The sequence below is a fragment of the Anguilla anguilla genome, chromosome 13, assembly GCF_013347855.1.
Source record: "Anguilla anguilla isolate fAngAng1 chromosome 13, fAngAng1.pri, whole genome shotgun sequence".
Lineage (NCBI taxonomy): Eukaryota > Metazoa > Chordata > Actinopteri > Anguilliformes > Anguillidae > Anguilla > Anguilla anguilla.
In genome coordinates, this window is record NC_049213.1 from 33,294,509 (window position 1) to 33,319,222 (window position 24,714).

At 43.5% G+C, this 24,714-nt stretch overlaps 1 protein-coding gene across 2 annotated transcripts; it reads right to left on the reverse strand.

The window, feature by feature from the left end:
• Nucleotides 1–248: 248 nt before the first annotated feature.
• Nucleotides 249–22,333, reverse strand: LOC118211239 (serine/threonine-protein kinase 38). Of its 2 annotated transcripts, none has more exons than XM_035388299.1 (14): nt 22,191–22,333; nt 18,093–18,236; nt 16,267–16,318; nt 15,135–15,257; nt 14,882–14,965; nt 14,044–14,167; nt 13,296–13,450; nt 11,602–11,704; nt 10,956–11,017; nt 7,982–8,099; nt 6,339–6,462; nt 5,917–6,012; nt 5,562–5,656; nt 249–5,007 (listed from the first exon to the last, which is right to left on the reverse strand). In XM_035388299.1, the coding sequence occupies exons 2-14, from the start codon at nt 18,221–18,223 to the stop codon at nt 4,868–4,870; spliced, it is 1,407 nt and encodes a 468-aa protein (XP_035244190.1). In that variant the 5' UTR covers nt 18,224–18,236; nt 22,191–22,333; the 3' UTR covers nt 249–4,867. The 2 variants fall into 2 exon arrangements, with proteins under 2 accessions (XP_035244190.1, XP_035244189.1); XM_035388298.1 differs by having other exon boundaries at nt 11,587–11,704.
• Between the last annotated feature and the right edge of the window lie 2,381 nt (nt 22,334–24,714).

Genomic DNA, 24,714 nt, shown 5'->3' on the forward strand with positions numbered 1-24,714 from the left:
AGAGTTACAATGGTTTTTCACCCAAAAGCTTAGGTCTTCAATATACGCTTGTGAAATTTTCAATGGAGAAAGTGTGCAGATGTCCTTTTCTAATTTACCATTTTGCCTTCAGCACTTTTCTGAGTGTGCGGTAGTTCTCTTTATCTACATTCTTTTCTAAACAAATGGATATTAATCAGTCGCGTGCCACTGTTGCAGTCATACGGCGTTAGCAGGGATTTGCTAGGTGCAAATGGATGACACAGGAGCATTCTAAACAGTGGTGTTTTATTGAATGCTTTTGAAAGCCCACCCACATTTGAATGCTCACGTCAAAGAAACAATCTTCTTTCTCGTCATGATGGACAGGTACAGAAACTGTATATGTTGGTTAACCATAAGAAATATAAATTAAATACACAAGGGCACATTCAAACGGCATCAACCAAAGGCAGAAAGGCAATCACAACAGTATATTTAATGCGTAAGGGTTGGGGAAGTTCTCCTTGGTACTGTAAGATACATGCCCCAGTTCTCAGATGTCCATGCACTTGATGGTTTTTTTTAAACTTGAACCACTGAAACTCCCAAGCCTATCAATACTGTTAAGCTTGTTTAACATGACACACAGCCTAAGATATACTTAAGCAGTAAACTCAAGAAATGGGTTACTGTAGTGTTTATGAGGCATTGATACCTGTGTATCAAATGAAATAAGTGGTCCAATGGAAGCAATAAACACAAGTAACTGCATAGATTTAAATAATCTGATCAACGGAAGCAATCGGTACAAGTGTATAGAATTAAATAATTGGACCAATGGAGGCAAGTGGAAATGGTTCAAAAGGAATAGAGTTGGGACACATTTAATGTTAACTTGGTCATTGTTTGGTGACATTCGTTCCCGATATGTCATGGCCTAAATGGAGCTGAAAACAGAATCCTGAGCAGACAGTCTGGCACATTTTACAGCTCTCTTTAAAATGTCAGTATGGTTTAGGGAACTGGTTAAGAAAAGCCCACGACTGCATGACTGGTCAAAACTGGCCAGATGAGAGTGGGAGTTGCTCTCACACTATGATTACATCAGACTAGGCACATGTGAGCCAATCAGGAAAGCAGGGAGCGTGAGCCAAGTTCGACAACACACCAAACTGTGTTTCCCTGGACGGTGGTCACGTGACGTCCGACCCCAAACAGGAAATGGAATGCAGTCTCGCACCGTTTCAGGGGCAGAACCGTGGTTGCCATGACTTCCGCTCTCCACACATAGCCCGCCACTGGGCCGACATTCTTGTCTCCAAACGGTGTGACTACACCAACAGTGGAATATTTCTGCCCTCACTCAGGTCTCCGGTGACTGCCCCATTCCTGAACAGGGGACAGAATGTGCCTCATAAAACCGAGATGTGCTATTTAAAACCCTACTCGCCACACCACATACACCACGTCACCGAACAGAGTAGCACGACTACCACTGCGGGTTTGTGTGTGAGCATATCAGTATTCTTGCGCTTGCCTGTCTCAAATTTTTAATGAGAAAAGAATTGCGGGGTGGGGGGGGGGGGATGGGGGGCACTGGACCCAGAACTATAGAACCTATAACGTGCACTGCATTTACTGACACAGTGAGGCATTAATTTTCAAAATTAATTTTCAACTATTTCAAAATTTGCCTCGTCCTGATTGTGAAAATATCTTCCACAGATACCACAGATACTTCCAACACTTGACTGCATGATTGTCTCCTCTGCCAGAGCGGTCTCTCATTCAGAACAGCAAGCAGGCAGTGACAAAACAAGACAATGTCACATCAACACAAATTACTTTTCTTTTTCCTCCCGTAAAAAAATATTCCTGAACATTCAAAGCGAACAAAATTTTAAAATAAAATATTTCGTGTAACAGTTCATCATGCAAATTTTTTAAAAAAAGGACAGATTATTTACAAAGACAGCTTTGTCCCTCTATGGCACAACAAATCTTTAAGGTAAAGACTGCATTGATTTAGCATTTCAAAACTCATCACTCACGCTACGCAATCACATCACTACAGCATGTTGAAGGAAGGCTCCGCTATTTGTATATACAATCAAAGAAGTGTCTGCAAGCCTTGCTAAAAAAAAAGGATTTTGTTTGCAAGTTTTAAAAAAAGTAAAATACACCGCCCAGATATCAGATTCTTGGCAATGCTTAAAAAGTGAAATATTGTGCATATAAAAAACAAACAGGAAGTGTAATTAGCCCCACGTGAGCAAGTAATACGAAAGGATATTATTACATTAAGCACAATGTAACTTGATGTTACATTCGGTTAAGTGATGGACTGGATTGCTCGCCACAATATGACCGATGTCAGGGCTTCACAATCCTGCTTCTTTGAGCAGTCACATCTTCAGAAGCATATTTCTCAATACTAACACAGCTTAGGCCAGAGGGCTCAGCTCAAGATGTAGATCAAATGAACTGGACGGTTAAGTGCTCCAGCGTAACAGAATCCTATTTGCCCTACAGGGTAGGGCCAGGCTGATCTAGCCTTTCAAGAACTGTCCTCTGTTGCATATACAAATTTTGGTACAGATTGTCTCAATTTCTTTGTTATAGCACTAGTTTTTAAGTAACAAGCTTTCCATTGCAGGGTGTACACGCTGGTATTGCTTCAGATCAGATCTCAGAACTCTATATATAAACTCCCAATGAATTCTGAGTTAATCTCACTGGAGGAACGGCTGAGCCAGGAACTGCAAAGACTAATCACTCCTCAGGGTACAATATATAAACTGTACACCTTCCAGTTCTCTTTTTTTGGCATTTGTACCTTTAAAAATAACACAACCGTTCTGTTAAAAAAGAAAAAAAAAGAAAAGGAAAACAACGAAATGCGTTTCACTCCATATAAAGCACTGTCGTGATCTTAAAGGTCTTTCTACACTTTCTATCAAAAAAAAGCTGCCATTTCAGGAACTTTAGTTTGCATCCTGAAGATCTTATGTGATCTTATGTTTTATATTCTGGTTAATATAGTAAGTTTATGTTGGTTATTACTTGTACTCTACTCCAGAGAGAATACTGTTCATTTTCTGCAGTGCAAAGTGTACACTCATCCCCATGTCTGTTGAGACTCAACATAATTCTGCTTAAACTGTGATATTAAATGTGATGTTTCCCTTTTTGGCAGAGCTGTTCTTTTCAAAAGAACTTTTCCTCAAGCACGTAATTGCAGCTTTTTATGCAAAGCTGTGCATTAAACAAGAGCTCATGATTTCATGATGAAAATACCTAGGCATGCAAAACCAATCAAATCATTCATACAAACAAGATGAAAAGTGCTTGAGTGTTGTGAAAAGACAGGTACGGGGGCAAACAATATTAACATCAGAGGAAGCCTTACTTAAAAAAATATTTAAATCCCCTCTAAGACACCACCGTTTACGCGCACGTCACAGCTGCACGCGTCAAATAAAGCGTGTTCAAAACGAACTGCAGAGTGAACTGTGGGAATGATGGGCTCGCTCATCTAACAGAAGCAGAAAGTCTCTCCACGAATCACCTGCACACTCGCTGGTCAGGAAGTGCTTCAAGCAAAGGGCGCCTTCGCTAAAAATCTGTATCAACGCCCGAAAGCGCAGATCTAGCCGGAGGATTTAAAAAGCCCGGCCAGCTGCCGACGCCACGGAGACACCGTTCTTCTGCGACGAGCACTTTGGAATGTGGAACTGGAATGTGGTGGAAGGTTCTCGTGGTCCTGTTCCTCACGCCGACGACCGTCCGATTTCTGAGCGTCGCTCGGCGACGCTCCGTATGACATCATAGGAACGACGGGAAAATTCAGGAGTGACTTTTTTTGCTGCCGGTCGCTGACGTTCGATGGACTGGGAAAATTGTTCAATCCCATGGTGGCGCTCCAAGCAGCAGCTGCGTTAAAAACCTGAATCTCTACAGTAATCTCTCTCACGTCTTTGGTTAGACACATCAATTACACAACATCACCGAGTTACAGCACGTATCTACGCAGAAACATCAGCCAAAAGAATGTGGATGAGCAGGGAACTGTCACTTCAACTACTTAAATCAATATATTCCCTGAAGAACTTAGATGCTGTATTTCCACAGAAACTTCTTTTTTTTGTCATGGAATGAAGCAAAGTGTCTGAAGAAATCCTGATTCTGTTAAGCCATTCTGACAAGCACCTTTGAACTTATTATCTTAACGGGGGGAAGCATATTCTCGAAGGTAAAGGAAATGCGAAGATAAGTAGCCCTTGATTCTAAAAGCAGTATCATGCCACGGTGTCCAAAGCCAGGCTGTGCATAGGGTCCCCTCGCCGGTTTAGACATGGAGAGCAGGACTGCTGGAAGACATGGAGGAAGCCCCCAAGGAGGGCCAGTTCTGTGCTGGTGTAAAAACTGGAGCTGCAGCTGGAAGGAGGAGCAACGCCTCGAGAGGCTAAAGCAAATAAGACTGCTAAAGCTCCAAGCAGCCCAAGCAGCCGTGATGTCGTTAACCTGTTAGCCAATCGATCGCCATAGGTTCATAAGCAAAAAAAAAAAAACGGTCATTTTCAAACATCCCGGTACCAAGGTGGAGACTGGACTTGCGATTCATGACGTAGGTGATAGGTGGTGTACGGGGAGAACCCCCAAATGACTCCCTGGTCTAATGAACTTAAATGAAGGCTTCTGACTGAGACTAAGAGAAAAAAAAAAAACAATAAAAATCAAGGCAGTGTATCCGAACTAGAGCGCGTCTGAAGCTGAGGGGAACAGGGCGCAGCTCCGTGAGCCACACAAGTGGAACAGCAGCAAGGGAGGGGCAAGAACAGGCTGGGACAGGTTCGGGGGGGGAGGGGGGGGAGTGGAGACACAGCGGGGCTGTGTGGCTGCAGGTCTATCGTTTCCCTGTCTTCATGTAGGAGGGGATGACACCCCTCACCGTCAGCCCCTCGAAGCGTTTGTAGGTGTAGTTGACGAAGACCCAGTCCTTGTTCTTGTACTCTGCTTCTGTGTGATTGGTCACCACCGCAGACGCTGGACAGAAAGACCAAGAGGACTTTTATAACAGACATCAATGATCAATATATAACACTTTACGGGGGATTGTAAACTATGTACTGCAGTTTGTATCATGTCCTGTGCTAATGAATCAAGAGTTTGAAAGGCTTTCCAAAAACCTCAAGAAATTAATTTATTTTCAGACTGAATCAGGGGTTTCTGATGTCAAGCTTCAGTGGTCTTGGGGAACCCGATTTAAATGCTGCTTTTCAATTTAAAGGACTCTGCTCTAATAAAAGATAAAAGTTACTTTATGTTTTATTAGCACATGAAGCCTGACCCTAACTTGGCGTATCTGCAGTGTAGCTAACGATGTTCCTGAAACAAATGGCTAACCCTGATCCACTCATAGCAGCAGTCTCTTCTTGGGTGACGCAGTTATGACCCACTCTGCCCAAAGTTGTCACTGGAGCGGTTAGAAGTTCATTCCAGACAGTAGAGAGTGCTATGAATACTGTTTAAGCTGCAGCGCTGCAGTTGCAAAATGGCCCCCCAAAAAAAAGGATCAGGTAATGACATCATCAGGTCACCTGTTGGCTGGAGTATGTCTGACTCTGGGAATTCGTCAAAGTTGGACGTGTCGTCGATGCTTTTGATCTCGATGGGGATAGCGGCAGGCCTTTCCCTGTGACACAATCACAGTAACGTCATGCTCACAAACCTTAACCCCTTCATACAGAAATCATATATAAGGCACCCCATTCACCCTTACTTGTTTAAATACTCATTTTGAAGTTGCGTCTGTACAGAATATGTTCTTGGCTTTGTGCTATAGTTACAGCACAGAGATTCAGTATCTATTGTCCCAGTTATGTAAGCATCAACACACCCTTGTCTCCACTGGTTATTTCCTTGCGGTGTGTTCAGGCGGGTGCTGCCGTGTACCTGATATGGTCGTAGTCCACTCCCTCAAAGAAGGGGTTGCGCTTGATCTCCTCCACTCCAGAGGCCCCGATTCGATGCTCCCATTCACAGCAGAACCTACAAGGGGACAAGTTTTAAAAACATCTGTAAAAAATCAGATAAATCAGTACCACAGTCCGCACTTGGCCGGGAAAGTCTGGCCTTCTCTCTCACGCCTAAACTAAACTGTCACAAATAAAAATAACTGAAAAAAACAAAAAAAACAAGCTAAGCTAAGGCTAACAATGAGAAAACATAGATCCTGATAATATCATCCACACAGTCTTGTTGAGGCCTGCTTAAGCACAAAAATGACAGTGCTAACAACCCAATACTCAGTGAGTCAGTAAGGGTGTTCCCTGCCATACAGGTGCCCCAGGCTGGGCGAAGAGTCTCAGTCTAACCTGAGGATGAGGTCCTTGGCCTTCTCAGAAATGGGCACTTCAGGGGGGAAGACCAGAGTCTCCCTCCAGTTCATCACCTTCTTGTAGGTCTCCTGGGGTGTTTCCGAGCAGAACGGAGGGTACCCTGGAGGGAAAGGTAGGTAGAAACAAACCCCATAATCAGTGCGATAAAACACAGGAGGTTTCAAGTCTGGGGGAATGCAGCTTTTAAACACGTAACGGTTGAAGGGTCTCCAGTGGGCCTTCAGGCCAGGAACTGGAATTCCGGGAATGGGGGGGGCGGGCCAGGAAATGGAATTCTGGGAATTGGGGGGGGGGGGACAAAAAAAAATGGTTTTTGGATCATAAATTTAATTAGAAATGACAAATGTTCCATGCGCTATCCTGAACAAGCAAATGGGATCACTTAAGTCAAACTACCGTTCCCTTCACAATGCCTGGTTTCCGGGCAATCTTCCAACTTCACGGGAAGCTTGTGAGAATACTGTAAGCAGATGTGGATCGAGAAATAAAGTGGCTCTACAAGTGGAACGCATAAAAAAAACCTGCTAGCTGTGCATAATAATAATAGGGCTACAGTAGCCTTGGCTTACCGCTTTGTTTATTTGTGGTCAATTACATTCAGCAAGAGTTCTGTATGCTCACTTCATGTTATATTTAAGGCTGTAAGCAGTGAGAAAATGTTGTAATAAACAACCATTTCTTATGCTGATGTTTGGGTCCGTGCATTCTACTTATTAGCGTGGTGCGCTGAAGGCTGTAAGCATGGTTTTAAATGGCTTGCACGTACCTGCAGTGATATCCAAAATTAATCAGCCTCGCTAAAAATCAGCCTCGATACAACAAGCTCGCACAAGCCAAAACTGCACCGTCGCTCATCTTGATTCACCGTTACCGTCAGCAGACCAGCTGTGGCTTAGTGGCTTTAGTGTCTCTGCCTCATCGGTTTAATCAGTCAGTGCATCCCACTGTCATTTTCTAAAGCTCTAAAAGCAAGCTCAGATAATAACAGGTCACATTTCCCCCAAGCACCTTCTCATGCATCCGCAGGGTTCCTTCGTTTTGTCAAACCAGCGAACCGGGGAACCTTTCAAGTTCGTGCAAACATTAGCGTCTGGGCTAAGGCAGCACATGCACATTACTCGGCTGGAGAAACAATTATGGACTGCAGGCATGACTGATGCTCGTGTACCACTTGCTCCACTTTTAGGATCAGGCCAGGCCAAAGTAGCACTAAATGAATTCTATCTGAACAAGACAATATTTCATCAATGGGTCCTATTAGCGGCGGCTGGCTTCAAATATACGACACTGCAGCAGTGTTTCAGAACAAGACAGTTCGCTATGGTGTAAATTTCGTGCTACCAGACAACTGAATTTGAATTCAGTAAATCTGAATTAGTATTTCATAATTTGAATTTGGATGTCTGATTTTAGAACTGAATGCTGCGATTTGAATCTGAATTTCAAAAACTTTAAACTTGTCTGGATTGCCTTGAAACACAGTGTTTTTTTTTCCAGTATTCAGTTTGAAATATTCATGTGTACGTAATATACGGTATGAAATGGGAACAATAATAACAGTTAACAACTTGCCACTGCTTAAATACTGTGTTGAAACCTCTGGCTGAAACCGTGCTTACCGATTAGCATCTCGTACATGATGACACCCAGGCTCCACCAATCACAGAGCTTGTTGTATCCGTTCTGCATGAAGACCTCAGGAGCGATGTAGTCGGGGGTCCCCACCGTGGAAAAGGCCTGCAGGAAGTAAGGAGCGAAATGGTGGCTCATGCTCTTTAGGCTACTGAACACAATCAAAAACAGCACATCTTCATTTCCAGACCCGGGTCAAATACGTATTTGTTTCAAATATTTTCTGTGCTCTATTGATCTAGCCTGGTATAATTGAGCATGCCAATATGAACAGAAGGTGGGGTTTGCACTTTTTGAGAGCATTTCATTGGTTCCAATACACCAGACAAGATCAGTATGCATAGAAAAGTATTTGAATCTAAAACAAATACGTATTTGACCCAGGTCTGTTCATTTCATAGCCCCCTTTTCCCATACTGTCATAGGTGCTTTCAGCTGTATGCTGTTTGCCTTCAGTTTTGTCGTCTACACGTTTGTCAGCCAGACCTGGTAAAAATGTTATTTCCAATGAATATGCTTTTTATGAATATGCTTGAAATCATCAAACAGGAAAAAAAAACATGGGAAAAAAAAGCACACTCGCACACATATATGGGTTGGACAAAATATGGAGTTTAAACAGGAGCTTAACATCAAACTACCTATATTGTTTACTGTGAAAACTTCTCGACATTGAGACACAGATAGCTAGTCCTTTGGTAGCCACTCACACACTGCTAATAATAATCGAAGGACAGCAAGTCAAGAGGCTAAACAAAGACGATAATGGCAGGGTCACTGCTACCTGCTATTACAAAATATAAGTAATTGCAGCCCAGCGTGTCTCCTTGTGAGGGCATAACTGAGCCTGTGCAAACAGGAGATGGGGAACAAGAGACAGGTCTTTTGAAACACTACTTCTTTCCTCATTCAGAGTATACAGCCGGTACAAACTGAAAAGGCAAGCTTCTGTTTTTTTAAAAAAGGAAACCGTTTTCTGGCTGGCTTCACCATGAGGAAATTACATCACTATAAAAAGATATTTTAATATTCCCTAATGTTGCAACTTGGTACAAAATATTGCAAGCGATACTGCTGATTACAGTTTTTTTTCCTGTCTAAAGACTTAAAATGCCAAACACCTACTTAGCACCGTGTTTGAAAATACGCACGTCAAATATATCCTAAACTCAATTTCACAAACAAATACACAATACTTATGCATTTAACACAGGACAGGGGAACTCATGGAGGATCAGGGGGGGATTATCACAGTGGGTGTCATGGGTGTGACAGGGCTCAGTTTTGGGTGGAGATGCTGGGAGGTCACGGTCCACACCCACGCCGAGTTGACATTGGCACAAGTGCCTAATTACGCCTGTGCTTTCCCTACCAGCAGGTGCCGGAAACTCAGACGGAAAAAGTCCCATCGCCGCGCGCCCAAAATGCTATCATTTCCCAGCAATTCTAGATAAATATCTCCACTCAGCATTCTGTGAGGGCGAGGAACCAATATTTCATGCGTTCCTGCCCACAATGCATCTCTTTGAATTGTGATCAGCATCTTTCCGTGAATAAACTCCAGTCCGTCTCTGTATTGCCTTTGTGTGGCTTACGACCTCTGCATTTAATGATTCTGTCTGTACTGGGCTGTTGTACTGGACATTTTGAAGTTGTATAAAAATGGGTTTGACTGAAATGCGGACATATGCATTTCTTTCCATTTCATACACCAACACAGTAAGCATGTTTACTGCATGGACCTTCTTACAGCAGTGATAGTTTCTCTTGTCTGGAAACATACACATTTACATATACACGGCAAACTGCAGTCTACTGCCCACGCACATGCAATATCCTGACTGCAAACCACCACTGTACCTGGTCTGAAACATCCCAAATTAAAAATTTGACAATAACAAATGGGTTAAAAGCACACGCACGCATGCACACGCGCGTGCACACACACACACACACACGGGTTGGGTTGGCCTTCCTAAATAGCACTTTTCTATCTAGGAAGGCCACACAGCGGCCTTTCCTGTTCCCCTAGAGCCTTCCATCATCCAAAGTAATTAACAGCCGTTTGATTAATTAACGGCTGTTTGGTTGTTTGACCACTGATTTAAAACAACCCCATTTAAATCCTTAATGAATCTAAATGCTTTGTCAATATAGATGGCTAGGCAAGTAGCCTCATGTACACAGAAATACAGTCATCTATGAATATTTAGCAATGACAGCGATGTTGTGTCCCAGTAGCAGCATGTAGCACACACAAATTTAAATAAACAGGCGGGGTGTTGGGGGGGAAAACCCGATGCGTCATGGTAACAGTGTGGTCGCGTACGTCTGAGCAGGAGCGCAGTTAACCATTTCTAGAATAATTATATTACACTGCGGCGACGCAGCGCACTCCCGAACGGTTTTAATAACCGTCTGGGTTAGCTCCAGAGGCCCGGAACGCTGGCGTATAAGAACCATTCCGCTGTCACAGAATGCCTTCACGGAGTCGGAAATATGGAACAGCAGAGGGAAATTTACTAATATTGTTTCATGAGGCGTTGCTTTGGATACCACAAAAAAAGGGAGAAGACTTTCCCCCCTCCCACCTTCCGCTCTGGCTTTCTTGTGTCCCCCTACAACCTTTCCAGTCATTTCAGGGCTCTGCTGTAATCGTATCATATGTAATACTTTATATCTGCCTCCATGCACCAGTCTATGCTCTCATTAGTGAAGTGTGTGGCAACCTGAGGTCGTAAAAGGTTTTTTACAAATAAAAATGAATTCCTACACTGCTATGACAATTCCCTCCCAGCATTAAACAAAGCAAAGGAGAAGATGGAGAACTGAAACATTACGGAACCCCTTCGCTCCTGGATGAGGTCATCTCCTCGCCACATAATCCGCCTACGGAGATAATGAAGGTGCTGTAGCGAGGGCGGTGTGGGGGGGTGGGGGTGGGCGGAGTAAAACGCTCACCAGCTGCCTCCTGTTCCTCTTCCAGGTTTCGGCCTTCCTCTTGGAGTTCATGTTCTGGAGGGCTGGGGGTGAGGACGTACACGGATTTAAATGAGGCGTCCAAAGAGACGGTTCCCGAGAGACACCCAACAACATGGCAGCTGGACACGTGCAGGGCCGAGTGACCTCACATCACATGTGGGAATGAGCATCAGGAAAACAAAACTTTTACGGGGAATACTTCTATGTGCGTCAGATACCCATCACGCAATGCAAGCTAGGCATGTGGTACTTACATTACATTTATTTGGCAGACGCTTTTATCCAAAGCGACGTACAATAAGTGCATACCGAAGGTCATTGAACAACAACAAAACACAGGTCCGATAAGGTACAATACTCATTATGTAACAGTTATTCATAGCCATGAGCACATTAAGTCCAGTTCACACAGTAAACATTACTCTTGGACCTAACCTATGCTAAGTCAAACAAGGGGTCATGACAAGATACAACATCAAGATAATGACACAAAGTACAGTAAGTGCTGGACGTAGGTACATGTAACATGAGAGTGGCACAGGGGGTACATGTGTAGCATGAAAGAGGGGCATTTAGGTGATTAAAAATGATCCAAGATTGGGTACCGTACAGTGCGTCTGCTTACTGAAGTCTGTGGAGAGGCTGTGGTTCAGGTTCCTGTAGAACTCGGTCCTGTGGGCTTTCTTCAGTCCGGTGCACAGGCCGAAATCGGACAGCTTGACGTGGCCCTGAAACAGATGTGGGATGCCTCCGTCAGATCGAACACGTCAAACTCCACTGGGTACACCTGGGGCGGTTTATCATGCACGGTTAGCGATTAGGCACGTACTGAAACATCGATGCATCCATGTCACGATACAACTGCATCAATGTTTCACGAGTAAATCGTATTCGTATTGTGAATTAAACCGTTAATTCACACGGCAATCTTTTATTGAGATTGGCGTATTCAGCTTCGTTAACGTTCCGTTCCGTTTTAGCAGACGTTCTTATCCGAAACAACTTACGCAAATTACGCGTTTAGACATAATCCATTTCCACAGCTAGATATTTTTGCTGAAGCGACTCAGGTTAGACACACTGCTCGAGCAGCTCCCCAACTGGGAACTGAACCCACAACAGCCTTAAACTTACAAACTGGGTTCCCTGACAATAATGCCACGCTGCCGCCCTACAGTTCCAGTGCAGAACTGTAAATTCTCTTGTTGACACTGGGTGTTGCGAGTGTCTCATCGAGCGCCCAGGAAGTGGGAGGGAGGAAGCTCGCCACCTGAGACGTGACTTCAGACGAGGCTCAGCACACCAAGAGTTCCAGCGTATTTCAGCAGCTGGGAAACACGCGGGTGTCTTTTTCACACAAGGCCTTAAAATGACTCATTTCACAAGAACAGTCGGCGTTAAAAAAATTACGTCACAGAGCACCAAGGTGTTCAGAGAATCCAGTGCAGCGCGGTGAGACGCTGGACTTGCCGTTATCTTTCAGCAAGCCACTCTATCTACAATAAATGCCCTCAGCACTAATCCAACCACGTGAATTTATTTACTGAATATGTACATAAATATCATATGCTGTCATAAAGATGTCTGCTAAACAAATAAAAATAGCAACGTAGCAGGAAGCACAAGGCACCAACCCAAAACTATAAATTAAGATGGAACTGCAAACTTTTCTGAGTACCAATTTCAATACTAAATGCAGTTGGTACCTATCCAGTCACTGACACTACGTCCTAACAGTGGTATGCATTACCCTGGCTCAATGGTCGACCGTCCACAGTATTCAATGCGCAAGGCCGTCAAAATAAAAAAAAAAAGAAACTGAAAAAATACAATAATCCCTTCATTTGTAAGACTGTTATATCTGCCACTTCCTGAGGTCGGAAGTGTGATGAAAGAAGAGATGAGAACACTTACTGTCATACTCTCCCACACCCACTCAGACATGCAGCCACAGTGCTGAACACTGATGGCTGTGAGAGATTTAAAGTTACAGGTCACCCAAAAGTCAGCGGCATATTTTTTTTTGCCTCACAATATAATGTACCATACGTTTCAGAAAAATAGCTGTCTGCGCCTGTCTATGCATGCGTGTGTGTGCATGTGCGTTTGTATGCGTGTGTGTGCGCGCGAGTGTGTGTGGTTTGTGTGTGCGTGCGTGTGTGCATGCCTGTGTGTGTGTGTGTGTGTGTGTGTGTGTGAGTGTGTGTGGTTTGTGTGTGCGTGCGTGTGTGTGCATGCCTGTGTGTGCGTGTGTGTGTGTGTGTGAGTGATCTGTACATGCACACGTGCCGTACGTGTCTGTCTGAGAAAGCGCCTCACCCTGGAGTCCAGCAGCAAGTTGTCAGGCTTGATGTCTCTGTGGATGAAGCCCAGCTGGTGAATGGAGTCGATGGCCAGCACGGTCTCCGCGATGTAAAACTGCGTCTCCTCCTCGCTCAGCGTGTCCTTCTTCATCAGCAGTGTCATCATGTCACCTGCAGGGGGCGTGCCAGGGGTCAGGATTACTATACTCAGCGTGGGATACCGTTTATGCGATAGTGAGCCGGTGTGTACACACACCCTGTTAATATCACAGTATCCCCACAGGTGGCTCTGCCAATCTGAAGCAGGGCTGCCCAACCCTGTTACTGAAGATCTACCGTCCTGTCGGCTTTCACTCCAACGCTACAAAAAGACTCCTCAATCAACAGCTAGAGATCTCATTGGACTGTTAGTTAGTAGAATCAGGTGTGCCAAATCAGGGTTGAAATGAAAACCTAGATCTCCAGGAACAGGGTTGAGCAGCCCTGATCTAAAGCATTTAGTGATAACATTTTGTGTCGTGAATGGCAGCGTTTCCTAAACAGGATCCTCGTATCCTGGTCTTTCCTGCAGTGGAGCTCTGTTTGTTGGTTTGATGTTTGCATTCTGGCTTTTTTTTAATCACCCCATGTGTTAAAAACGTAAAATGTTTTTTCTTCTCGTTTCCACTCTGGTCTCTAGGTCAGAGGAGCTACCGTTTCTGAACGGATCTTAAATTAGCCCCTTAAACCAGCAGGTACCTGCGAGATAGATCTCTAGGTCTCACCTCCAGGCAGGAACTCCATGAGGAGGTAGAGGTTCATCTTGTCCTGGAAGCTGTAGAACATCTTCACCACCCACAGGCTGTCGGCCTCCACCAGGATGTCCCTCTCTGCGCGGATGTGGCCCACCTAGCAGCCACACAGGGTGTGTCAGAGCACAGTCTCCTTAGTGGCTCTGCTGCCATAAAGGGAACAGCAGGACCTGTTCTCCACAGCAAGACACTATGATTGATTCAAATAATAAAGTCATCGGTAACGTCTATCAATTTTAAGGCTCATGAAGTCTCACCATCCCTCCATTAGATAATGTGACACAATGGATATTCTTCATTTTTTTTATCGTCAGCAGCATATCTGCATCGGCAGTTAAAAAGTGCTCAAAATAAATTTATTGCCTGGGTTCCAAGGGCACTGAGAAGAAAAGCAGCTGTTTGTACGGCAAAGTTGAGACAGGGTCAAGACGTGAAATTTCAGAGCTCACATTTCAGACGGGGCTTTGCCACGCATAGGGGTACTCAATGAGCAGCATGAGCAAGGCCCCCCAGCTCACCCGCAGCTGGCTGAACTGATCGTGCTGTAGCCTCTGTACCCCACATTTGCTCTGGATTAACCAGCAAGCGACCTGCAGTACAACTCTGCAGTACGGACTCTGCAGTACGGACTCTGCAGTATGGACTCTGCAGTGCAAACTCTGCAGCATGCATTTTGCAGTAAGGACTGTACAGTACGCATTCAGCAGTATGGACTCTGCAGTATGCATTCTGCAGTTCGGACTCTGGAGGACAGCTGCCCTCCAGACCTGTTCCTGAAGGTCATACGCCACGGGCCCCTCCCTCCTCCCACCTGTTCCTTCTCCAGCATGTCGGCCTTCCGGAGGATCTTCATGGCGTACACGTGCCCCGTGTCCTTTTTCTGCACCAATCGCACCTGAGAGAAGACATCCAGAGACATTAGTCAACCACAGAAACCTGCAGGCAAATCATGCCTCTTTAAAATGACGCTTTGGCATCTGTTCTAAAAGCCCGCAACAATCTGAGATGCAAGGTGGGGCAACATGAAAGAGACGGGGGAGTCCGGCTCAGATACGGGCAGTTACCTCTCCGAAGGCGCCACGCCCGATGACCTTGAGGGACTCAAAGTCGTCCAGGCCCAGCCGGGTCCTCTTCAGCCGCAGGAACTCCGTCTCCTTCCGGGCGTGCTGCGAGCGCCGTAGCCTCTTCTGTAGCACACGGGACAGAGAGAGCGGCTCACACTTACCCTGCTCTAGAGGGGCCTGTGTCCTTAAGCCCATTTACATAGAGTAAGGGACAGAGACAGCAGTGCACACTTAGCCTGCTCTAGAGGGGCCTGTGTCCTTAAGCCCATTTACATAGAGTAAGGGACAGAGACAGCAGCGCACACTTAGCCTGCTATAGAGGGGCCTGTGTCCTTAAGCCCATGTACATACAGTAAGGGACAGAGAGAGCGGCTCACACTCAGCCTGCTCTAGAGGGGCCTGTGTCCTTAAGCCCATTTACATACAGTAAGGGACAGAGAGAGCGGCTCACACTTAGCCTGCTCTAGAGAGGCCTGTGTCCTTAAGCCCATTTACATACAGTAAGGGACAGAGAGAGCGGCTCACACTTAGCCTGCTCTAGAGGGGCCTGTGTCCTTAAGCCCATTTACACACAGTAAGGGACAGAGAGAGCGGCTCACACTTAGCCTGCTCTAGAGAGGCCTGTGTCCTTAAGCCCATTTACACACAGTAAGGGACAGAGAGAGCGGCTCACACTCAGCCTGCTCTAGAGGGGCCTGTGTCCTTAAGCCCATTTACACACAGTAAGGGACAGAGAGAGCAGCTCACACTTAGGCCTCTCTAGAGCAGGCTGTGTCCATACGCCCATTTACATACAGTAAAATCCACCCAGGCAGATTATGCCAGAAGATCAATGCCAGGTAAAGCGTTCCTTCGGACACTCCATGTAACAAGGCTTTTGCCGATGGAGTGTCGTTGAAAATTAGCTCTTGAGCTAACTCTGGCACTGTACCATCTGACGCAGCTGCGAAAATGTTGATTATTGTGTGTTGTCCCTTTTAAATAAATAAATAAATAAATGATGTGAACTAAGGCATAAAAAACACCCTGGGGTTCAATCTCAAATACTGTGCAGTGTGAGTGTGTGCATTTGAGCGTGTGCATGTGTGCGTGTGTGCATGAGTGCATGTTAATGTTCGTAACCGTAACTCACCTCTTCATCAGCGAGGCCCTCTTCATCCATCACCTTTTCCAGTTTCTGTTGCCTGGGAACAACAGACACAAAGGTGACGCTCTCTTTTCTAATACTTCATCCAGTGCTTACTGCTATAGCATTTTAACCGTCTACACTCTCAGAAATAAAGGTACACTAGAGATTTTTTTAAGGAACATATTTCCCAAAAGTACCCTGAAAGTACAATAATGTTCTGTTTGGGTATTAATAAGTACCTTTTACAAGCAAAAAAAAAGGTACAAATGAATTATGTATAGTTGGCTAGGGGTACAGCTTTATGTACCTAAAGGGTACCTTTAGGCACTTTTTGGAGCTTTTTTCTGAGGGCGCATGAAAAAAGACCCAAAGCCTGTCAACAAAATCAAACCCCTCTCCTAATGCTGCTTCTGGGGTTCACAGAAACAGAGCACAAATAGCACAACAGCATCTTACATATCATTAATCCATCACATTATATCCATACTACATCCAATATTTACACTGTGTGTGTGGGAAATGTACTACACAATATAAAAATACTCATCCCACCATTAAAATGTTCTAACAGAAAAGGGGGGGAGGGTCCACAGCCATGTGTTGTGCTACAGTTTTGCATTATGCCCCCGCTGTAAACAGAAAGGGTTTGATGGGAGTGACAATATTCTTTGTCTCCACTTCCCCTTTAGGAAAGGCTGGCTTTGCGCCACAGTGAGCGGGTATCTGATCCACACACGACTTCCTCTTAGGGCCTCTGTGACTAACTGGAGTCTGAACGTCTCCCAGTGCGGTAAAAGTGAAAAATGGGCCCTGGTGCGGATTCGATTGTCAGCACGCCAGCGCGCAGCTTCTTGGGGTAAACAGCAAAGCTCCACAGCAAAAACTAATAATGAGGAGGGGGGAACAGACACTGATTTATATGTGCTTACACATCTCCTGAGACCGCAATGTTTTCATTTTTATGCCTAATCTATATGCTTCTCAAAAGAAGCAGGACAGAGCAATGGAACAGAACAGAAAGGTTGCGGGTTTGAATCTCTGGTACACTAGAGACACAATGTACCAAATGTCACACGTTCAACTGCATGGAATGAAATATCCGACAGAAATAATAATAGATAATAATAATAATCTTTAATTGTGTGTGTGTGTGTGTGTGTGGGCGTGCGTTTGTGTATGCACACATGGTCTCTTGCATGTGCGTGTAAATACACACACACACACACACACATACACACACACACACACACCATGTAAAGCAAGGGCAGATTGCCCACCAGTAACCCTCAAGCAACATCAACCAATCATCACTTTGGCAATATCAATGCATTACCTTGAGCAGGTAATGCCACAATGTTTTACTGCCCAATTACAGTCCCAATTTAGGCTGGCCAGCTGGAGGTGCACAGCGTTAGCGAAGAGGACCTCCGTTTGGACTGTGTCACAGCAAAGTTGAGGTGCAGTTCCGCATTGGTGACTCAACACAGGGCAGGGATCTGAACAGAGGTCAGGCTTGGCCAGCCAAGCATTTATGTCCTCGTTTTGTATTCAAAACCTTGGTCTGTTACAAGCGCATCTGCAAAGCAGTCAACCCCCACCTCGACACCAAGTTAAAATAAGTGTTGATGAAGGGGACTAACAGTAACCAAGATTACCAAGGTTATCAAGAGAGGCACAGAAACACAGACACTTATCCACCACAAAGCCTAGACCTCTTATCAACTACCTTGTATGGTCAGGCAATTCCTAAATGGACAACAATGACCCTGACCCACCATTTGGGGGGGGGGGGGGGGTGTTGAATTGGGGGGACGGGGGCTGTCAGGTACCTCATCTCACGCTCCTCGTGCTGGGCGATCAGGTTACTGTAGAAGTTCTCCAGGGTCACTTTGGCCATGGTCACGCGCTCTTTCGTGTGGTTACTCATTGAAGAGCAGGAAGTCTGACCTGTCATTGCCATGGTTACCTGTAACCTGCACAGGATGACACCATTGTCAGAGGAGCTGTGGATTAGAGCCAACTACTGACAAGACTTCTGACAGAGGCAGAAGAAAATTATTCTGGATCAAGCGTTTCTTTATCCAGACAGAAAATAAACACCAGCACACATGGAACGGAAGACATCAGAGATGTTGTGAAAGAGGGGCATGTTTCACTGAAAGCAAAGTGGATTCATCATTTCAGCTGTAAACCACACAAAAAGGCATAACTAAGCAGTAACACAGCAAGGCATGTTAACTTGTGTAAATGTGTTTTTTGCTTATTTGCTCCTGGAAAAACCGTAGGCTATATTATAGAGCAGCAAACGTACGTACAGGTACACTGCTAAATATTATCTTCACACTATGAGTACACTATGGACGTGCAGACAACAGGCTTCTTTGATTCTAACATTCAGACGACAGGGTATCATTATAAATCAACAATTTAGCAGTGTTTACCTCTTCCTATTTACCTAACATAAATGAAAAATAATTCAATAATTCATCATTCAAAATAACGAAGTACCAATATTTCCAAGTTAGGTAAAACAATATGTTCAACAAACTGAAATGTAATGCATGCCATGGTAAGGCCACCTTAATAATCTGCTTGCATCTAGGCTATATTTCATGGTCTCTCACCAGGATGTTACATTTAATCTCAAATGCATAACCATCTTTGCTAGACCCTCGCTGGAAAAACACTCCCCTGGAGCATTTATGCTGACCTTAACTGAGTAAATCATCCAGCAGTAAACATTAAAAAGTGAACATTAACAGCTTGTTACAATTCATTGCCTGCACTTCTGTTTGAAATAAATAACAAACAAAAAAAACTGCATCCAGGGAGAAGGGGGTGGTGGGGTGGGGGTGGGGACGGGTTACAGTCCATGCTTTAGAGCACTGCGATTTGCTCCCAAGACAGGACGCTCGCATTGCACAAGCCTATCAGAGCTGACGAAATGGAAAATATGCATTAATTATGAATTAGGCTACCTTTTACTGTCCTGCCAATGGCAAGGCCAAAGATCATGTGACCGCTCAGCGGCAGGGTGGCCTTTGTGTAAAGCTCTGATGTCACAAAACGGCAGCCGTCTGATCTACTGCTGATCAGTGGTTTGGGTTAACGACTCCCTTTAATCCTTCAGAACACCGTACATTCGTGCCTGCTGACGTGTTCGGCAGCTGTAGCTGTGGAGCGAAGGAGCTATGCGATAATGGACAGCACAATCTGATCAACAGCGAACGAATATTCCGATCCAGTATGGCGGAGCTGCCTCTTAAGCAGTCTGTGATAATATATCCAAGCAAGGGCACTGCTGTTGTTTCATTGAGCTTACTGTACCTTAATTGCTATGGTGCAGGGGTGACCAATCCTGTTCCTGGAGACCAACCATCCTGCAGGTTTTCACTCCAACCCGAACAAAGCACACCTCATTCAACAACTAAAGATCTCGTCGAGCTGCTAATTATTAGAATCTGGTTTGCCAAATTAGGGTTGAAATGAAAATCTAAAGGATGGCAGATCACCAGGAACAGGATTGTGAACCCCCTGCTATAGTGTAACAAATGTCATTTAAATACATCTACAAGTACACAGACTATACAGTGCAACAATGGGTATGAAAAGCAGCATGTTGAGCATGTCCTTTTTGTGCTAAATTTATAGCAAATACTGAATGATCTGCCAGTAAGATTAAGATAAAGCTAGTCAGACTTAATCATTTTAAACAACTCTGAAACAGCTAACAATTAACTAAATGAGTGACTCTCTAAGGACTAGGGAAACTCCATCTCAAAATTATGCAGACTTTGCACAAAGGGTCGCAATTTAGCTCAAACATCTAGGCAGTCGATCTGATCATTCAACCTTTAAAACTGTCTCAAGAGCAATGTAGATTTCAGCCTACTTTTTCTTCTTTTCAAAAAGAAGTCACGGAGTTAATGACAAGTTACTGGACTCTCTCGTGAGGGCTGAACCAGCCTCCGCAATGCTATTTCTCCTTTCTGGTTCGCCGAGCATGTCCTGGACAATCAGGGGAAGAGAGTGCCCTTGGTTTCACGGAGGAAGGCAGGGAATGAAAAAAGAGCAGCTCTCTTGGTACAGGTCATCCAAAACCAAACTCATGATTTGTGGTCAGTAATGTTAGGCTGAGGGTATCTAATTATCCCTAAGTTTAGACGAAGCACAAAAAAGTATATATAGAGGAATGTCAAATAGACTCCCTACCATGAAATGTAAAATGAAAAGCTTGGGTAGAGACAGTGTGTAACTATGTGCTCCCCACTAGTATTAACTTTTACCTCTCCACGGCCAAGCAACAAACAGATAAACAGCACAAAAAAACTTCTCCTTCCACATCCACCTCCACCCTATTTTGACACCGTCTTCACAGTTACTTGTCTATTTTTGCCCTGTCAAAAAAGGAACTGAAACTGCATTAACCCATTAACCACACGTTTAAATTTGCCTGTCAAAGTTACGCTGGCTTGTCGTATAGCATAACAACAATCCATACAAAGTATTCATGGTATGCCATAGCCTCTCACCCTTCATGATATCAATATCAATATTATTTATTTATTTATTTATTTGTAACTTTGAATGGTGTGCTATCTTGGCCAAGTCTCCCTCGGAAAAGAGATTTTAATCTCAAGGGTTTTACTGGTTAAATAAAGGTTAAATAAAATAAAAATAAAAATGATAAAATTGACTATATTTTGGTTGCATTAAAATGTCAGAGCTCATAGTAGGCTAATTATCCATCCTGACTATGTCCTTGTTGTTCTTTCCATTTACATGCATTCATGCAATTTAAGGAAAGCAACTATTAACATGAACTGGACTTTTGAAGGCCCACAACACAGAAATAACAGTTTATTCTAGGGCAAGGTTTCAGAAAATTGGTACTAATCTCCTCCATGTATTCCTTTCCTTTTTTTTTTTGAATAGCAGTCACCCAACATTAATGGACTGTTAAATTAATTACTAGTCTTAATTTGCCATCTGAAATATGTTCTTTGGATAATTTCTCAGTATGAATTTTCTATTTTGTGCTTTTTAGAATTTCCCTTGAAATCTTTCTTTAAACGAAGTCGCAATATTAAACGAACCGTCAACATCGCGACTTAACGATCTTATTTTGTAAAAGAAAATATTCCAACACATTAATAATATTGTAATAAAAATGAGAACAATTCAAAGCATGAACGTGTGAGAGTTTTTACAGCTACTTTATGTCTACACCATACGACAGACATACGGGCTGGCTAGGTAGGTAGTCTTTTGCTACAGACAACAGACTAATTGCAGATGGAGTGTATCAGTGAGTTCGTATGAGCCGCTTTGTTCTAGGATGCATAACTGCATTGGCTAACTAATGTTCTTAGATCGCTCGCAAGCTAGACAGCGTAACACAAGTTAGATAAATGTAAATATAGACAATTTTCCTAAAACTATTGGCAGCTAACTACACGTGCGCCTGAAATGTGGATTAACAATTGCCAAGCGAATGTTACCCACATAATGTCAACTTGACATAACGCGTTCGAATGCTAACGTTAGCTAGCCACATATTCAACGTGTTACAGTTATTTACCCAGTTACTTATAGTTAGCATAAGCTAGCTAAACGTTTTACAATTACGCTAACGTTAGCTTACTGACTGGGGACAAAGCCATTGTTAAAGCCAGTTCTGTCAACTAATTAGCCAACTGGTTAGCAAATAAGCTAGCAGTATGATACTATAGTGCTATTGTTAATGGAAAATTTAAAAAGTTAGCCAACGCTAGCTTTATGGTCCGAATAGACCAACTCTCGGTTTAGAGCCAAATCATGTAAAAGAGTTAGCCCATTGTTTTACCCAAACACGTGTGTGCTTGTTGTCCTGGCGCCACAGCTAATGTGCGTTAGTTTTAATGTTATTTTCTCGTTATTGTCCTTACCTCCGAGAGTTTGCCTCAGTCGCTGCCAGTTGGCTCCCTCTTCTCTTTCGTTTTTTGTGATGACGGTGTCCAGTACACTCCTACCAGGCGTTACTACAAGTAGACAGAGGGGTGTAACCATAGAGATAGGTACACCATCAAGAGATCAATGCAGCACTGCAGTGCGCTTCGCATCATGTGGCCCTTTTTTCAACTTTGGAACTTGTCTTTTGATCACGGTTACATCTCAGTAATGGTAATGAATGAATTAACTGTATCGATTTATTATTATTATTATTATTATTATTATTATTATTATTATCATTATTATTATTGTTGTTGTTGTTGTGTTCTTTTATTATTATTATTATTATTATTATTATTATTATTATTATTAGTAGTAGTAGTAGTAGTAGTAATAGTAGCAGCAGTAGTAGTTGTTATTGTTGTTGTTGTTATTGTTGTATGCATGTCATGCATAGCCTCTAATTAAAACTGATGCAAAACTGATCAAATACAAAGCCATTCCATTTTGCCCTCTACATCGATTCAACAACAACTCACTTTGAAAACACTATTTTTTATTCTTTTGTGATAATCATTTTTTAAAATGTTCAATAGTACACCATCTTTTCTGAAAAACAGACTCAAATCTGCTTCAAAAGGAATCAAGGTCATAAAATGTCAAAATTAAAATACAAATACATACAGAACACACGGGCTGCAGAAACAGCAAATAGCTTTTTTATTGGTTGTTTTTCACAGTAGCAGCACCCAGCTCGGCATCTCAACAGAGCTCTGTTCCTTCAAATAACCATAAAATTTGAGCAGATAATATTTGTCTGATGTTGATTATTGTCTTGAATTAGTAGGAGCAAGGGTCAAAGCTGATTACACAATTATGGATCAGCATTTTATTTATTAATTTGTTTATTTGCAGGGTAACCACATAGGTTTTAGGTGCACTACTGCCATCTAGTGTGCAGGAGCATGGAAAAGCAATTCAGGTAGATTTGCCCTGATCTTTCACCATGCACAATGTGTATCTGGCCATTTATTTTTGAAGAAAATTGCTGAAGTATATATCATATGGAGTTGATGGGCAAAGCTTCCACGAGGCTTGCATATGGTTTCCCCATGAAACAGTCACGCTACATCCATTCCCTGGTGGAATTCTTTAGCCTACTTCTCTGGTGGAAAGTAGTGCAAACACCAGCATATTACCCCTTTTACGCTAGCCACTTTTCTTCTTGGGAGCCATAGGACCAGGAACTATAGTCTAGAAAGTAATATCATCATCACCTACATTTTCACACCAGGAGCTCTTTCGCCTTTTTAAAAAGAGAACTGCCCACCGAAGTCAAGCTGTATCACAACACAGTAGAGGAGACATGTTTCCACCCAAGGAAAGAGGTTCCTTCCAAGAGGATCTGCAATTTAATGTATGGGTGTCTCTTGCAAGGGCATCTTGTCCTCAGATACACAATCTCTAGAATGTATGGAAAAGGAAATTACTCTGATGGGTGTCCTGAAATCTGATTGTTGCTAGAAATAGTTGGTGTTATGCAATAGGTCAGTGACTGAGTTGTCTAGAATCAGTGTCTCCAACTGAAACCCCATGATAATTTGTCTATCTAGAGGTGGAAAATTCAGGTTCAGAAAGTATTTTGTTCAGATCTCATGGATTTGCTAATAAGCACAATTCCTCAGCCAGGAGGTAGAACTAATTAGTGAAATCAGTTCATGGGTTGAAGAAACACATGGCATGAATTTTACTCAATGACTTTCCACCTCTGGTCTGATCATTATTGTTTTTTTGGCAAAGCACATCCTCACAAATTGGGTGGAATTACACTGTCTCACATCAGTGTCCACTTGGTCAGGCTTATTAGTAGGCTATCATGAGGTTATGAGCCTGACAAGTAAGGCTGCCTTAATGTCGCTGGTGGGGACATATAGCTAGTTAGCTACGATAGAAAACAAAGCAAGGAAGGTATAGATTGCTAGATAGGATAACCAGCAGAATAGCCATTATTTGGCTTGCGGCTGCAGAATCTGCACTTGCATGTGCTCTGTATGTCCCAAAAGGTTGTATGTATGCCCTTGCATTTGCCGTGTATATTTACCATATGCTTCACGTTAATGGCCCAGCAAGTGCGTATTTATCCTTGGCAGGTATTTGCTTCCTCACGTAAAACCTATGTTCTGTACGTTATATGCCTTGGCGCCTGCTGTAGACCCTGAATAATGTGCCAACAGCGACTCCTGTGGGTGACAGTCTGCCTACGGTATGCGCTCCAGCTTTACGGGATATTCACACCTCCTTTGCAGATGGGTGCACGGCTCAGTAGATAAGGCAAATAATCTAAACTGGCTGGATGCATTTCGTAGGACACACCTGCTGGAATTACTCTTATAATATGGAAAATTCCCTCATAGTTTTTTAAAGCGTTAGTCTAGAGGAGATGCTATAGAGTATACGACTCGTTGTTTAATATATACATTAAGTGTCTCCCACTCGTTGTTGTTTTTTTTTATTTTTATT

Bases quoted from the DNA above. Each gene is read 5' to 3' on its own strand.
- LOC118211239 (XM_035388298.1), bottom strand. From the start codon at position 18,223: ATGGCAATGACAGGTCAGACTTCCTGCTCTTCAATGAGTAACCACACG. The intron at 8,100-10,955 runs GTGAGCGTTTTA...TACTTCCTGCAG, and splicing joins AGAGGAACAGGAGGCAGCTG to GCCTTTTCCACGGTGGGGAC. The intron at 5,008-5,561 runs GTGACCTGATGA...CTTTCTGTCCAG, and splicing joins AGACATACTCCAGCCAACAG to CGTCTGCGGTGGTGACCAAT.